The sequence below is a fragment of the Physeter macrocephalus genome, chromosome 8 (genome assembly GCF_002837175.3).
Source record: "Physeter macrocephalus isolate SW-GA chromosome 8, ASM283717v5, whole genome shotgun sequence".
In the NCBI taxonomy this organism is placed as follows: domain Eukaryota; kingdom Metazoa; phylum Chordata; class Mammalia; order Artiodactyla; family Physeteridae; genus Physeter; species Physeter macrocephalus.
Window position 1 is genome coordinate 25,115,000 of NC_041221.1, and position 17,843 is coordinate 25,132,842.

Sequence of the window (17,843 nt, forward strand, 5' to 3'; positions counted from 1 at the left end):
CCTGCCGATGCAGGGGACACGGGTTCGTGCCCCGGTCCGGGAGGATCCCACGTGCCGCGGTGCGGCTGGGCCCTTGAGCCATGGCCGCTGGGCCTGTGCTCCGCAACGGGAGAGGCCACAGCAGTGAGAGGCCCGCGTACCACAAAAAAAAAAAAAAAAAAAAAGTCTTAGACATGGAAAAAGCTTCAGGTTTGGCAGCTGCATATTGAAATTTGGCTGTGAGGCTGGGATATCCCTTCCAAGGGAAGGCGTTTCATGAAGACAGTTCAAAACCTCCGTCATGTCCACAGGAAATGTCATTTGCAATTTGACATATGCTGAGACATAATTTTCATCTTCTTCCTCCCCTGCTTGTGAACCTTTTGGTCTCCAGGGCCCAGAAAAGACCAGACACCTGGGCTTCCGCAGCCCATTCATTGTTGGGTTCTTCTTAAGACTAAGGGGGGAAGCTAATGGAAAAGAACCTAATGGAAGAAAATGGAAATCAGAGCGGGGTGGGGGGCGTCAACAGTTCCATATTGTAAGGTAAACATCAACAATATATTTGAACACTGGGGAGATATTCCGGGCCTTTTGAGAGACCAGACGGGATGTTCTGGGAACTCGGGCAGGCTGAAGCATGGGCCCAAAGATGACCTCTTTCCCAGAGCCACCTCTTTCCAGACCCCGGATGCTGGCTTGTGCATTAGTGATCTCTTCTAATCCCCCAAACTCCTGGGAGAGTGACATTACTGTTCTTGTTTTATAGATGAGAAAATCTAGACACAAAGATTTTAAACAACGCGCCCACAGGTGTCACCTGTGCGCTTGGCCCCCAGTCTTCTTCCTCTATCTGCTCTGTGATGCTGACAATACTCTCTCCTCTGCCATTATCTCATTCTCTCTTGCCTACACCTCTGGGCTCGGTCTCCCAGAAACTGCCTTCCCCTCCCCTCCATCCTTCAAAACATTGAGAGGGGAGAACCTGACTATATCTGAAATGAACCAAGAAAGGTAGGCTATAACTTAACTTTTTCCTCCTTAGAAGTCTAGCTATTATATCCCTTCATGCTGGATGGAAAGATGATTTGGTGTTTGGAAAATAACGAGAGTCCTTCAGCTTTGCTGAAGACTGATTTGAGAGTAACCAAAAATGGCTATGCATGGCCAAAAATGTGTATGAGTTGTAGATACATCTTTTTGGTACGAGAAAATGGTCAACAGTGATAGGTTCTAAGTGAAAAGGGAAAACCAGACAATGGATTTGATCTTATGTTATCGACATACAGAAAATAACCTTTATTTTGAAACTTTTAGTTGTGTGTGTGTTTGTGTGTGTACGGAAAACCCCCAGAATTAGCTCAGTATATGACAATTCAGAATGAGTTACTTACATTTCATTCAAAAGATGATGCAAGTTTCCCAAGTTTTCTTAACATGCAAGGATAGTGATGTTTTTTAAGTGGCAGCCGAGCAGTCTTGTAATAGGTCATGTATAACCCACATGTGAACCTATGTGTAACCCAACAAGAAGGAGTAAAGACAGCACAGAGGTGGAAAGAGAGAAAGACATGATACAGTACTGGGGAGATGAGGAATGTTTCCCAAGTGCACTCAACACAGAATTGCGAGGCTCATACAGAGTTTTTCCAAAAGAGAAGTGAGTTACCTTGGACAGCACTGCAGCCCCTGGTGTTAGCGACGTGTATGAGCTGCCAAGAGCTTTGTAATTGAAACAAAAGAAGAAGTATCACTGGCATGAAAATAGATGAACAAGAGAGATAAGTGTACCTTAACTCATTGTGGTTGAGGTGGAAATCTTTGGACAGAACTTGACTTTTTGCAAACAGAAAGAGAGCGTCACGCACTGAGCCCACCAGTAAGGAAGGAAGGGACAGAGCCGGTAGACCAGGATGGCTTTAAGAAGAATGGTCCATGAGCTGAAGAGAGGATCCTTGATAATTCAAAAGGAGGAGAAGGAAGAGAAGGAAGAGGAGGGGGAGGATGAGAAAGAAGAGATGGAGGAGGAGGAGAAGAGGGGAGGTGGGGGAGGAGGAAGCTCTGATGCAGGAGAAAACAGCACAGAAACAGGACCCAAATTGTTCCTGGTGAGATGCTTTCCCAATGAGGACCTCAGGAGAGTTATGATCCCTCAAAATAATCTCAGCTAAGACACACCTAACACTTAGACCTGTACTAACTCATTTAGTCCTCATCTCAACCCTATGCAGTGGGCTCTACTGTTACTCGCATTAGACAGAAAAGGTCACACGTTGTAGATGCTCAGCCAGGTCTTGACCCCGGGGAGCAGTGCCCCAGAGTTGGTGTGACTGACCACCACTCTCATATGCTTCTCAGAAACACAGGGTAAGTTAGACAATCTGCACTCATAGTTGATCTAATCCCTTACAAATTCACCAATTCACTTTGGTATAACAATTCATGTTATTATTTTAGTCTTCCAATAACCCATCTGGCACTCCTCTAAACTCCCGAGTTAAAGAGCCTTCTAGTACTGTCAGTGGAGCTACTGGACGTTTCAATCTGTTCTTGAGAACTACCTGCCAGGATTTAGCAAATCTGAGAAAAGAAGTCATGTATAATTGGAACGACGATGAGAAAGGCCTCGTGTCAGGAAAGGATGTCTTCTATTTGCATGCGATGGGACAACAATTTGAAATAATAAATGCTGTTTCTTCTCCTCCTTGCCCATGGCTCTTCCTGGAGAGAGGCTCCACCACGATTTGGTCCAATGAGGGGACATCAGGATGGGACAGATAACAAAGCAGCCAACAGTTAGTGTTTAAGGGTAGAAAGCACAGATGCAGGTGAAAGATGGGATAGACTTGAAAGGGAATGAGAATAGACAGAAAATATTATGACCCCTGCTCAGATCCCACACAGAGCTTCCTAGCAGGGGAGAGAAAGGATCCAGGTTGGGGAGGAAGCGAAAGATGTAAAAGTATCTTTGGGGGCTGCCACCTGAAGTGTCCCTGGGCGGGTCCTCCTCAGCGTGTGAGAGGCTGGTGATAAAACCCCCTGGGAGATAGAAGAGCAGAGAGTCGACAGAAGGCTTGCTGCCCTTCCTGGACCTCAGTGCTGGTTGCACAAGACTCAGGAAGTCCCGCCATGAACCATCACGGAGCGGGGGCCGCACAGTAGGAAGAGCAACAGGACTTGCTGGGCAGAAGAGGATTGCTGTGGCCCCAGTGTGGCACGGGGTCGCCCCTGAGTGTTTCTGTGGTCTTGAGTGGGTGGGCTGTGTAAGTTAGCCAGGGAAAAAGGCTAAGGATCCAGGCATGCAGAAGGGTTAGTTGGCCAGGAGGTTGGGATGCATCAGAATGGCAGGCGTGGACTCTGCCTGCATCTCAAGGAAGCTCAACAGTGGGGAAGGCAGGTGTGGGCCAGGAGAGCACCTTGGAGCAGAGACGGTCCAATCTCCAATTGCCCTGTCCCAGCTGGGAAACCAATAGGACAAGGAGGCTTGTCCTGGGCAAGAGGCAGCATAGGAGAGAAATGATTCCAGATGGAAATCAATACCCAATCTCCATCCCCCGCAGGGATATGAATGCCTGTAAGACCCCCAAATTTAGCAGCAACCACAGGGGGGCAGGAGAAGATGAAGGCTGACAGGCATAAATGTGGCCAAGTGTTAAACCTTGAGGGACTGGGAAATAGCTGAATTTGATTGAGTTTGCTAGAAATGTCTAGATTACGTGATTTTTTTTTTCTTTTTTTTTCCTTTTTTGCATCAAGCAAAACGAGGGCTTCAGGTGACTTTCAAAAGAGAACATTTCTGGTTGTGGATGTGCACTCTTTTTCTGCTTCTCGCTAGCAGATGATGACCCTAAGAGTAGCCTTGGAAGATCACATCTTTACCACACCTTGAAGATGGCAGAACAGCTGTCAGCCTGGGTGAAATAATTCATGGAGGGGAGCTTCCCTCCTCACGCACCTTCCCTTACCTGTTACACCAGAGAAAATAGCTTCTACCTCCTATCTCGTTTGAGCCCTTGCATATTTGGGGGTCTCTTTGTTACAGCAGCTAGAATTTCTCTAACTAATGAGATATGCTAGCGTGTTCAAATGAACTGTAATCATTGACTCCTAGCCCTAGGTTTTAACTAGTGATGTTGGAAGTGGGGTTCCTCATCCCTGACCTCTTCCTTGCAAAATTGACCCCTGGGACACCCTTGTGCCGTGTGTGTGTGTGTGTGTGTGTGTGTGTGTATGTGCGTATATATATATGTGTGTGTGTATATATATGTAGGTATACACCCTTGTGTATATACTCCTATTATAGCATCTACCATGTTTTTTTCTGGGCTTTTTGTTTACATGTTTATTATCGGTACCTGAGGGAAGTTACCAAGTCACATTCATCTCTTTATGTCAACTGTCTTCTAATTTCTGGCTCACAGCTGGAGAGTAAAAATGTTTAACTGGTGAAAGAAAATGTCAGGTTGATTTCTAGTACCATGTGTTTATTACTTAAGAACAGCATTCTCCACTGAAAAGGCACTAGATAAAAAGGATCAAAGCCACTGCAATTAGCTAGGATCAGCAAGTTCCAACCACTTCCACAAAAGTCTAATCAGGGTTTGAAGAGATCGTAAATTTCTTTGGGAGTCTCTCCTAAAGCCAAACTCATCCCTCAATTCTGTGTGTGGGAACAGAACTTTTGATGCAGGGCTTATGAATATTTACTTGCCCTCAGTGCTGGAAGAACACAATACTGAGTGGCATGTCCTGGGCCACCACAGCTCTGATCACGCTGGGACAGTTAAAATGAAGTATCCACATTAGAATTCCTCTGTGTCCCCACTGCTCAGGTAATTAACCATGCCGGCTTCCAGGGTAGCCCATGTCTTAAACTGGGCTCAGAAAGGATTTCTTCTACAGACAGTTTTACAGCTGCTCTAGGAATCCTGGGAATTTCCTATAGAGACAGGTTGTACCTGCTAGATACCAAACCAAAATCAACTTTATACATTATTAGGCCCAAGAGGTTTAAAGATGCTGCCTCACTGTCTTCTCACTAACATTATTGCTGGTGAAAAATCAGCTGTCATCCTTATTTTTGTATGGAACATGTCTTTTGTCCTCTGGCTGCTTTTAAGATTTTCTCTTTATTACTAATTTTGAGCCATTTGTTTATGAAGCACCTTGGTATAGTTTTGTCATTTTTCTTGGGCTTGGGGTTCCTTGAGCTGCTTGGATATGTGAGTTTGTGGTTTTCATTAAATTTGAAAAATTTGGAACCATTTGGACGATTTTCAACCATTATTTCTTCAAATATTTTTTTCTGTTTTCTTTCTCCTTTCTCTCTCCTCTCCTCTGGGAATTCTAATGGCACATATATTAGGACACTTGAGGCTCACTGATGATCTGTAGGATTTTTTAAATCTCTCTGCATTTCGCCTTGTATAGTTTCGACTGCCATCTTTAAACTCATTAAACTTTCTTCAGCAATGTCTAACCTGCTGTTAATCCCATTCCATGTGTTTTTTTTTTTTTTCATTTCAGACAGTCTATTTTCAACTCTAGACATTTTATTTGGGCCTTTTATATATTTTCCACGACTCTAATGAACTTTTTGAACACATGTAGTAGAGTTACAATAACTGCTTGCCTGCTATTTTTAACATCTTTGTTGGCTCTGAATTGGTTTTGAGTGGGTGATTTTTCTCCTCATTACAAATCACATTTTCCTGATTATTTTCTTGTAGGGTTATTTTCAATTGGATGCCAGACATTATTAATTTTAATGCAATGGGTGCTGGATATTTTTGTATTCCTATAGGTATTTTTAAACTTTATTCAAGGATGCAGTTAATTTACTTGGAAACTATTGATTCTTCTGGGTCTTACTTTTAAGATTTGATAGGAAAGACTAGAGCATATTTATTTAGTCCAGGGCTAATTATACCTCAATACTGAGGCAAGACCCTGAGAGTATTCTTCCCAGTGATCCATGAATTATGAGGTTTTCCTATCTGGCTCTTGGAAATGCACATTACGCCCATTCCTGTGTAAGTGCCAAGTTTCATTCTGTCTAATCATTTCAGGAGGTTGTTTCTTCAGCCTTGGGTGTTTCTCTCACATGCATGCACTGACAGATCTCTGCTGAATATTTGAGGGGGATCCTCTGCATATTTCTAGGGTTCTTTCTATGTGTGGCTTTCTCCTCTTTGGTGCTCTGTCCTATGAGCTCTAGTCACCTTGGTCTCCCTAGATACTCAGTTCCATCTCCTTAGCTCAGAGAGTCTGCTGAGCTCCTCCTGGGTACCTAATCTTTGTGCTGTGGTCTGGAAACTCTCTCAAGACAGTGAGCTGGGACAATCATAGGGCTCACCTTGTTTATTTCCTGTTTCTCAGAGATCAGTTTCTTCATTGACTAATGCTTAGTGTTTTAACAACCATTGTTTCATATATTTCTCTGGCTTGTTGCTGTTGTTGTTGTTATTATTACTACTTAAAGGAACTTGGGGCTCCATCTTGGCATCTTGGGTGGAAGTGGAAATCCCTCAGCTTTAGCTGTTTCTACAGTTTCTGAATGTAATTCTGTAACTTAGCACTTTGCTATTCAATGACAATGATGAAAGTAGAGCCAAACTATACAAAAAATGGGCTTACTCTCTAGTCAGTTTGGATGCACGTGGCATTTCTAATACAGGTGCAGCCCTCGGCATCAGTACTACTTACTGGGGTCTTAGAAGAAACCACTACATATTGTGTGATTAGAACCAGCGACCTGGTGGTGACCTTGGCCCCTCTCCATCTCCTCCTGAGGTTGGGCCCATCCTCATTCTGCTTCAGGCTGGGCATCAGGTCCAACTCAATGTGTTGTCTCTAGGAGCCTGCTGATTGGGCAGAGTCCTCAGATAAGCTCTGTGTTTATTTTGGCCCCATTTCTAACCCATTAGGCATGATGCTTCATGTCCCATTTTCATCATGATCTTTCACCACCCTGTTTCTTTGCATTTAAACCTTATGCTTTACATCACACTGTTAACTAGGACAAAGACCTTTGTCTCAGATGTTAAACCATGATTTTTACTTTTATTTCTTGCACTCCACTCATCTGCCCTGGTTCACTCGTAATGATACACTAATTGCTAAGCTACACTAAATTCAATGCCTTCAAAGCATTGCCCCTGTCTTTAGGAACAAGTCTCAAATTTCCCAGTTCTCTTATTTTTTATTCATTTGTGCCACATGGCCAGAGATTCTGTTTCCTTCTCAGTAAATCTACATTGCTATCATGTTACTTCATTAAATATTAACAGATTAATATCCAAGTATCTCTTTATTCCATCTTACTTTAAACATAAATGGGCAACTAATAGACTCTCTGAGAATAGTCACATTTTAGGGAGAAAACTGACCATACAAAGATATCTAAAATGTTTGACTTAATAGCAAGTACAGATAGATTTCTACAGTTCTAATCCTGAGTTTTCAGAGAGTTCAATTACAATAAAAATAACCCATAAATGGGAGTTGAAAGAGCATTCATTCACATTTTGGAACTCCTCAAACTACTATAACCAACTGTTTTAATATTCTGTGACAAACAAAATCGTTTTACTGTAAATGAGAAAAACGTAACCGAAGTCCAAGTTAGCTAATAAAAACACTTCACTTTGCTTCTGCCATTATGTTTTTCTGATGCTCGTAAACCAAGTAATGAGTGTTTTAAAGTTTAAAAAGTATTTGGGCCATTATGAAGATCTAGCTTGCTAGTCAATTTGTCACGGAAATAGAGCGTGCACGATCTCCCCATAAAGAGAAGTTATTGTTTCAGATGATGAGGTCTATAAAATGCTCTCTCCATGCAAAATTCTGGTGCTTTACCTTCACATTTCTGCTTTTGTTTGGGCCATAAATGTTAAGGACACTTAAAAAAACGCCACTAAATTTCAACAGTTGCTATAAAAACACATTCTTAGAACTCTAGCTTTTAGACGGTAATGCTGTCGGCATGAAATTTGATGCTGTTTCTGTGTCCTCAGTCAATCTTTTAATTGCTCAGTTTGGGTTTTTTTTTTTTAACTTAAATCAAGCTTTTTTAAAGTAAGGATTTCTTTGTTTGGTTTTGGTACAATTTATTCTCGATCTTTAAAAAACTGGGGCTTCCCTGGTGGCGCAGTGGTTGAGAATCCGCCTGCCGATGCAGGGGACACAGGTTCGTGCCCCGGTCTGGGAAGATCCCACATGCCACGGAGCGGCTGGGCCCGTGAGCCATGGCCGCTGAGCCTGTGCGTCCAGAGCCTGTGCTCTGCAACGGGAGAGGCCACAACAGTGAGAGGCCCGCGTACCATAAAAACATAAATAAATAAACAAACAAACAAACAAACAAACTGTAACTATTTATCAGTGTTTGGCTTAATGACAATCTTCTCAAATCATTCCTATAGATTATCTATCTTCCCTTCCCTCATATTCCCTTACCATTTAATACGGTACATTAATAAATTATACAAAAGATGATGATAACATGATTGACCTTTATGCATACTTGTGTATTTGTATTTTGATAAGAAAATTCTTATATAAGTATATTATAAGTATATATAAGTATATTTATAACTACGCACAAATATGTCCTAACGGCCCTTTGCCCTGCCTGAGGACCATCCCATTTGTCTAGAGTTATCAGGAAAGCCAGTGTTTCCTATAAGTAAGGTTGACATCCTGAGACTCAAAATTCTACCTTAACCATTGGGATAAACGTCTTTCTAAAATGCTTTCTGTCTTCTAAAGTTACTAGTAATAACTAAACATTTTCTGATAACAGAGGGTCAGCATTATGACCATCCGCGATTAGAATAAATGAAACAGCTGAAACCTTGAATGGCCTCTGACATTTTTTTCTTTCTTGCTTCTTTGTATTTACTTCTTCTAACTCTTCAATCTTTTCACTCTGCAGTCAGGGTATCTACTCTACCTTCTTAAGGCAGATCTGTGTGCCTGCTTACAAGAGTAACTCCTTGTATTTTTTAATTTGTTCCTTGAAATCTGATGAGGGCTGGGAAATCCGAGAGTCATAGCTGTTAACTTTGTCTAAAGTACAGAACAGCTTTTGTGATGTTGATTTCAGCTGTTCCAGACCATTCTGCCTCTTTCTCAGTGGTCTCTATTAGTAATAGAAAAATTTACCAAATCAGTGCATCTGGATATGTGGGGATAAATGTCATACTGGGGATAACTGTGCTGAACTAATGTTCAGGGTTATGCACTGAAAACAGTCAGCAAGATGTTATTGTTAGAAAATACTGAGAATTTTTATCAGACTTCTTCCATAATTCTCATTATATAACCTAAAGTAGGAGAGAATTTTTGAATATCAAAATAGTATAAATCAGTATAAAATAAATTAGTATAAAATAGTATAAACTATAAATTTATTGTTTTATTACTCTAAACACCTAAAGACCCAGGCATATCTCAGCAGCTTGCCCAGCTGACCTGGCTACCTTGAGATACAGAGCCTGTGTCTTTAATTACCAATTTAAACAGCAAGTCCAACACTGCAGCAGGAATTGTGGATCTGGGTAATGATATCAAAATCTGCATCCTGAAAAGCACTGATGAGTATGGAAACTGGAATGAAAATAGTTCTCCCAAAACTCCTCCTTTCTATCAATTTTATTTTTTTTATTATTATTTTTATTATTATTTTTTTTTGCGGTACGCGGGCCTCTCACTGTTGTGGCCTCTCCCGTTGCGGAGCACAGGCTCCGGATGTGCAGGCTCAGCGGCCATGGCTCACAGGCCCAGCCGCTCCGCGGCATGTGGGATCCTCCCGGACCAGGGCACGAACCCGTGTCCCCTGCATCGGCAGGCGGACTCTCAACCACTGCGCCACCAGGGAAGCCCCTTTCTATCAATTTTAGATTGTACTGACTACATATTCCCATCTGAATCGAAGGACCAAATAAAGAATCATAAAGTGTGACCATTTGAAGATGGCCTGGTCACAATAAGTGGTATTAACTGCTTAGTGACTGATAGATGTTTATAAATATAAAAGACTGTTATCCACATCTGGACATCGACATGAGTTCAATTAAAAGCTTGTGCTTGAGGATTATTGCTCAGCCCAGCATAGGGCTGAGCAGTGGGGTACAAAGAAATAAATGGAATGGGTTTCTGCCCTTAGAAGCCTTATAAACCAGATTGTCTTCGAGAGGACATTCTTAGTAACTCAACAAGGACTCACATGAATAAATGAATGACTGGTGACACTGATCCTTGAATGTGGTGTTAAGATGTGGTACACTCTTGGTATGTAACATGTCTTTTTTCTCTGGCTGCTTTTAAGATTATCTGTTTACTACTGATTTTGAGCAACTTGATTATAATGTAACTTGGTATAACTTTTCATGTTTCTCTTAGAGTTTCTTGAGTTGCTTAGATGTGTGAGCTTGCAGTTTTCAGTAAATTTGGAAAGTTTTCAACCATTATTTCTTCAAATAGTTTTTTCTATTCTCTTCCTCCTTTCTCTCTTGTTTTGTTTGGTTCTCCATTTACACATACATCAGGCCACTTGAAGCTCACTGATGAACTGTCAATTTTTTTTTCCTTTTTCCTCTGTGTTTCATTTTGTATAGTTTCCAGTTGCTATCTTTCAGTTCATTAATCTTTTCTTCTGCAATGTCTAATCTGCTGTTGATCCCATTCCATGTATTTTTCATTCCAGATGTTGTTTTCAACTCCAGAAGTTTTATTTGTATCTTTATAAATTTTCCATGTTTCCAGTTAACTTTTTCAGCACATGGAACATAGAGTTTAACTTTTTTTTTTTTTTTGCGGGCCTCTCACTGTCGTGGCCTCTTCCGTTGCGGAGCACAGGCTCCGGACGTGCAGGCTCAGAGGCCATGGCTCACGGGCCCAGCCGCTCTGCGGCGTGTGGGATCTTCCCGGACCGGGGCACAAACCCGTGTCCCCTGCATCAGCAGGCGGACTCTCAACCACTGTGCCACCAGGGAGGCCCGAGTTTAACTTTTAAAGCAAAGGTGGAAGTCTTACATTCAAAATCCTCTAGAGTTCAAAGACATTTCTCCATTTTTAACTTGTTCTTATAAAAACCTAAGTGTTTCTCAAGTAAAGCAATAATTCATTTAAAAAAAAAAATCAAGAGATGGCAAACTTGATTTGCCACCATCTAGATGGCTTTGCATTTCAGGTCAGACTCAGGCCTGGAACCCAGAGCTTCTCTTCCCATCCCCTTCTAGTCCATCCTCCAAGGCCAGGGAGCTGGGTGGGGACTTGCAGCAACTTAGTGCTCTTGGGTATATACAGTGACAACCCCTTAGCCTATGACATCCTGCATCTTTGCATCTAGTGTTGCGACTGATCTGCATGATGTTTGGTGAAGCCACCATGATCTCCTCTGCTTAAAGACGATGCATCTGAGAAACACTGAGGTGCTTTAATTTTCCCAGGACCACAAAGCTTAGAGAAGTTAGAGCCTAGGTTTGAACTGTGGTCTGAGTTGAAGCCTCCTAACTTTAGAGGGAAGTTAATGCTAAGGGCAAGTTCAAGGAATTGACTTCCATTACTGTCTCTTTCCTACTTATTCAAGGCTATACTCTGGCATTCTTCTTGGTAAGACTCTACTTTTGAAGCTTTTCTCTGGTTGAAAGCAAGAGACAAGTTCACCTCAAGCCCATCCCAAACTGAATTCTTAAGGTACAACATTAGTGATGCCTCATGGGCAGGGAGCGAAAGGGATAATTATGTTCATTCCTAAGACTCTCAAGAGAAGAGGTGAGCCTGCCATGCATGAGTAAGTAGCCAGCTCCTGGGAAGTATCATCAGGGGCTGGGTCCCAAGAGCTGGGATGTCACATCCAAGAAAGAAAATGCTGCAGCTGACACTACAGCCATGGAAAGGAAGATGGCAGAGAGAGAAGTGACGAGAGGCAGGTATTGGAAGGTATAATAAGAAGGGAATGTATTATTACACGATACTGAAGCCAATACGTGTGGTACCCATGGTACTGAGCTTCTGAGAGTTATCTGTAGCTATGTGTCTACATTAATATTGTTTTGAAGAAAATGAATGGTAAAGAAAAGATTGATTTATGAATATCCCAAACCCCAGGCATTGATATTAAATGAATGAGGAATTGAAGGTGGAGGTCTTGATATTTTCCCTACATGCCCTCAGTCCTTCTAAGAGGTTACACTCTTTCGTGTGATAAGGCAAGTTAGCCCATGTAACTATCAGTGACCAAACTCAAGAACTCTTTGCTATCGTGAATCCGTTTCGACCCACAAAGAAGGTCATGAAAATTTTTTGGTGAGAACCGACCTGGAACAGTGTGTATTTGTAAAGACCCACAGAAAAAGACCCTCCTAATCTCTTTCCCAAACATACAATTGCTTTACTGTAACCTTTGCCAAAGATAACTATTTTCCTCTGTAATCCTGTAATTTAAAAATGCAAGAGGTTCTTTTCCTTTGGGGACAGGACCAGCTATGACATTACAGGATTCACAGGGGTTTTCGTATGACATGTTTGGGTATCAGCTCCCTTAACTGTCAATGACAGTGCTTTGAAAAGTCTCAACATGTCAGTCTCCCCTGAAAATGAAGTAGCTCAGCTACGCAAATAGAACGGAAAGCATTCACAGCATCTTCAATGACTATACTTACATCTATTCCTCTGTGTTTTGTAGCGATCTTCAACGACCCCTGAGCCCTTAAGAAGAATTTTTAGAAGAAATACCTTTCTAAGTCCAACAGTTCAATGGAACTGGTCTTTCTCTAACATCCTTAGAAACTTTATTAGAATTGCACTTCTCAAAATTGGACTTCTCATGTTTCCTAAGGACCTTCTCATCATTCCAGATTTCTTTCTTATTGTAACAAACTCATCATACCTTCCAGCTCCCTGCAGCCAAGTTCTGCAGGGCGCCTGCCGCCCCTTCCAGCGTGTCTGCATTTGAGCACTCAGAGAGCAGTGTGAGGTAGGGTTTGACTATGGATGGGTGCCACAGCATCTGGATCCCTTTTGGTGGTTCTGCACAGTCTGGAAGAGGTCCTACTCCATCCCACTGGTGGAAGAGAAACGAGAGAGTAAACATCTTTAACATCTTTACACTTCCCAGTATTGCCTTCGGCAAACATCAAAGACAAAAACAAAAGCAGGGTGTCATGGCATTTGGTGAGCATCTACTGTAGGTAGGATACTGCATCATCAGTCCAAGGACCACCAAAAACGGGAGAGACATTCCTGCCCACCGAGAGCTTATGATGGAGGGTGGAGGGGGTTGGAGCATGTACATAAGTGAATGTAACTGGCAGTAGAATGGCTAAGCCCTCTGAGAATAATTCTAGCACACTGCTACAGGAAGGAAGGAGAAGAGATGGGTTAATTTTAATCGGTCAGGGTGGAAGAAAGCTAAACATCAAGGCACCATACTTTACAGTAAGCATACTATAGGCATAGCATAGTAGTTAGTAACTATCAAATGCCCTCACTTCTTATGCACAAGTGTTAACTGTGATAAATTCCTATATCACTTGTAAAATACATAGTCCGTCATTGCATCTATGGGCATCAAACAAATGCCAGAATGGACAAAGGAGAGAAAATTGTTACGGTTTATTACATACATTGACGTGAGCTATAAACAAATTTTGATCTTATAGAAATTCTGATGTTTGCTTTGAATTGAATCTAATAAATAACAGAATATGTAATTAAAAATTAATTACATATACATTTTAAATTATGGATTATATGCACAAAGGCATATCAGTAGAGTCTTAAAAATGGAGATCATGTAGCAATTTGGACAAATGTTTATGATAAAAGTAAAATAAACAAAGCAGGATGCAAAGTAGTAGGGGGTTTGTGTTTGATTCCAAATAAAATGCATAGTAAAAAAATGTAATGATAATAAAAATTTATTAATAAAGTGTCTTTCATTTTTTTCTACCTTTCTAATTTTCTGTTTTATTATCCTTATAATTTAAAAAATATTAAAAGTTCCAATAATGATTCTGATCTTTGATCACACATAGCCTTTTTCTTTCATTAAAAATAAAGGCATTGAGTATAATGAGGGTAGAAATAAAGTAATATGTGTAGAAAAAATACTCCCATATTCATTTTTGAGAAAAATCATAGTAAAACAAAAGAATTACTTTATAGTATCAGAGTGGGAATATTAAGTTATTTAACTGCTTATTTGTGTTTATTAATGATTGCTTAAAGCATAATCTAAAGGACATATATATCAATACTAAGCTTTCTCACAGATATTTTATGTACATACATATATATGCACCTGTGTCCATATATATGTATGTATACCTATGAAAACAAAATTGTATTTCAGAATCTGTGTAAGTTCCTTAGTTCTGAAAATTTACCTGGAAGAAAATATAGCTTACCTCCTATCCTCGCAACAAAAATAGAAGTGTTGATAGAAATAATGAAAAGTTGTTTAACAGTCACAAACTCAAGAATTCTATCACTTATTTTCCAAAAGAAAAATTAAAAAGTCATGCCTTCTTTTTCTCAATTATGATACGGCTTAATTTAGTTCAAGGCTAAAGCTCAGAGATGAATGACATCCCATCGACGGGTGACAGCCATCCCATTAAAGGTCATTTTCATTCAGAATGTCACTCTATCTCAACTTTATAACAAGGACACTCATGAGGGGATCTTCCTGTTCTTTCAACCAAAGCCACTTCTAAACCCTTCAAAGCGGACTTTGCACCTGTACACAGCCTATCAATAAAACCAGTCCATCTCTTTTAAATACGTAACAAAACAAACTTGAAAGTGAACCAGACTTGTCACATTGCTCCTGCTTCATTATTTGAGACTGGCTCACTGCACCAGATAGAAAGAGAGCACTAGGCAAAGAGAACAGCCCTTTTGTACATTTGATGACTTTGATGATGAAACAGGAGTGATATTGTCATCTCAAAGGAAACCAGCTGGGGGTATTGAATCTGTCGGCTAGCTAGTGCAACAGGAAATGCAAAATTATTTCTTTATTTTTTTCATTTTGTTATCTCCTTAATACTTTTAAGCTATCACTTTCATATAAAGATTTAGATTTCAAATAAAGATTTCGAACTCAACATGGATGGAATTTCCCTCTCATGTAAGAGACAACATAACAGCGTGGGGTATAGAGAAGTTTTATTTGCACACTCATTACAACATGTGACAGACAAACTGTAAAAAGAGCAAAAAAAAACAGCTGTGTTATCATTTGCTGGGTTTCATCTGGTTCTTTTTTTCTAACTTCTGTGCTAAATAAAACAGGATAAATGGCTAAATCAGTAGACAATTTTCTTCCGTTCTGACATGTGATCTATGTAGCTCTTAAATACCTTTTATTACAATCCTTTCTTAGTGGCTACAGAGAGAATCTGAAGGAAATAAAAGGAAAACTGATGTGCATATGGATAGCCTTTGACGGCAACAAAAGAAGTTCAAAGGGGATTCTCTGCTATTTCAGAACGCTGATGGCACCCTGGCACATCGACACAGAAGATACAGAACTATTTCAAAGCCAGTCAGTGTATCCTGCCTTCATCTGGGTACTTTATTCAAACTTTTATTGTGTTAATAGGGAAAGCAGTATCTATCAACTGTCCATTAAAGAATAGATTTTCATCACCTATAAAAGACCAGAAGTCTTCTTTAAAAGTTGTGCTAACACACCGGAGGTCATGTCGCCTAGCCAATCAATACCAACAGGACTCCAGGGCAATGGTGACATCGGGATCAGACTGAAGTTGTGAAACAGTTCTGCACGTGAAAACGTTTAATGCCAACCTTCTTCTAGAGCGAGGATCCACGAGAAATCAAGGGATATGCAACTCTTTACCAAAAAAATGGAGACACATCATTTATAAATTTAAATACTAGATGAATTTATCCTAAAATTTCTTCAAAACTGCCACATGGCTTGAAGGCAAGCAGTGGCTAAATCTTTACCACAGTCAAAACACTGATCACCCAGCTATTTAGTCCTAAGAACACAGAACTTAAATTTATAAATAAGCCTTATGCAAACTATATTTGCTTTTGACTGTACCTTGAGGGCATATTACCAAAAATTTTCTAAGAACTTGAAATATGAAAATAATATATAAAGAAACAAAATGTTGTCAGGTCAGGAGGGAGAACATTCTGTGTAACAGAGACAAGGCACAACCAACAAAGCATTTCCAGGAAACCAACAGGGGCAATGCTAGCAGAGTATTTTTTGATTATATTGGCTGCATTATTGCCAAGTTGTGACATATAAACACACACACACTTCTGTGTGTGTATGTGTGTGTGTGTTTATATGTCTTCATTTATCAGGTTTAAGTTTAAAAATCAAACAGAAATTAGACGAAGGGAAAGCAAAAGAAAAAGGAGAAAGGCATTTGTGGTTTTAAAAAGTTTTCTTCCAGCACAGGGGAAATGTTGAGTGTTGAGTGAAAATATCCCTTCCTCCTCATAGTTTTACTCCTTAGGCTTGAGAGTTAAATAAATGTTCCTTAATTTTAGGCACATTTAAAATTTTATCTGTTATATTTTAACGAATAGAACTTGCAAAAGTTCTAGCTGTTCTTGATTCTTAAAGTTAGTACTTAAATGTTCAGATTATACTTTATGCAGGTCATTCATGTCATTAAATAGGAAAAAACCCGGATAATCTCTAGCATTAAAGCTCCTCTTATTCATTGTCTTATTTATAGGAATTGAGAATTTACAAATATACTTCGAGTTTAAGAAATTAAGGATTGAGTGGGTTATACCAGAGTATTTTAGATTTTTTTCAACAGATAATACTTTGGATTGGGACTTCCCTGGTGGAGCAGTGGTTAAGAATCTGCCTGCCAATGCAGGGGACACAGGTTCGAGCCCTGGTCTGGGAAGATCCCACATGCCCCGGAGCAACTAAGCCCGTGCGCCCCACTACTGAGCCTGCGCTCTAGAGCCCTCAAGCCACAACTACTGAAGCCTGCACGCTTAGAGCCCATGCTCCACAACAATAGAAGCCCACGCACCGCAATGAAGAGTAGCCCCTGCTCGCCACAACTAGAGAGAGCCCACACGCAACGAAGACCCAACACATCCAAAAATAAATAAAAAAACAAAAACCAAAAAAACATGCATTTTTTTGGATTGAATGTTGGGTGTCCCACCCAAATTCATATGTTAAAGCCTAACCCTTAATGTGATGGTATTTAAAGGTGAGGCCTTTGGGAGGTAATTGGGTTTAGATGAGGTCATGAGGGTGGGGCCCCTATGACGGGATTAGTATCCTGATAAAGAGATGAAGGGACCAGAGCTTTCTCTTTCTGCCATGTAAGGACACAGCAAGATGGCCATCTGCGAATCAGGAAAGAGGCTCTCAATAGACACCGAATCTGCTGGCCCCTTGGACCTCCAGCCTCCAGAACCGTGAGAAAGAAATGTCTGTTGTGTAAGCCACCTGGTCTGGGGCATTTTGTTACAGCAGCGTGAGCTGAGCAAAACAGTAGTCACGGTAAGCACTAAGAAAGTTTGGTGTCAGTGTTACGAGGACCCTCCAGCTACACCCTGGCTGTCCTGCCCTGGAAGCTCTTTTGGGGACAGGCTGGCAGCAAAGAAGGAGTGTGTAAGGCAGGATTATGTTGACAGTAGATCACAGAACAAACCAAGAGACTGACTTGTCATCCCAAGTAGCACCACATTCACTAACATATTATCAGCACTTTTGTTTTTCAGTTATATATATATATTATTTTCAGTTATATATATATGTATATTTATCAGACTATTTTCCATTATAGGTTATTACAAGATATTGAACATGGTTCCCTGTGTTATATAGTAAATCCTTATTG

The 17,843-nt window shown here is 40.6% G+C and overlaps 1 protein-coding gene across 3 annotated transcripts in view; it reads right to left on the reverse strand.

Annotated features, from left to right (window-relative positions):
- Positions 1-17,843, reverse strand: part of CTNND2 (catenin delta 2) — a 453,358-nt gene that overhangs the window by 105,490 nt on the left and 330,025 nt on the right. For all 3 annotated transcript variants that reach the window (XM_007115618.2, XM_028492809.1, XM_024125559.1), the window contains one exon: positions 12,872-13,045. In XM_007115618.2, the coding sequence (XP_007115680.1) occupies positions 12,872-13,045 (174 nt within the window). The remainder of the gene's footprint in view (positions 1-12,871; positions 13,046-17,843) is intronic.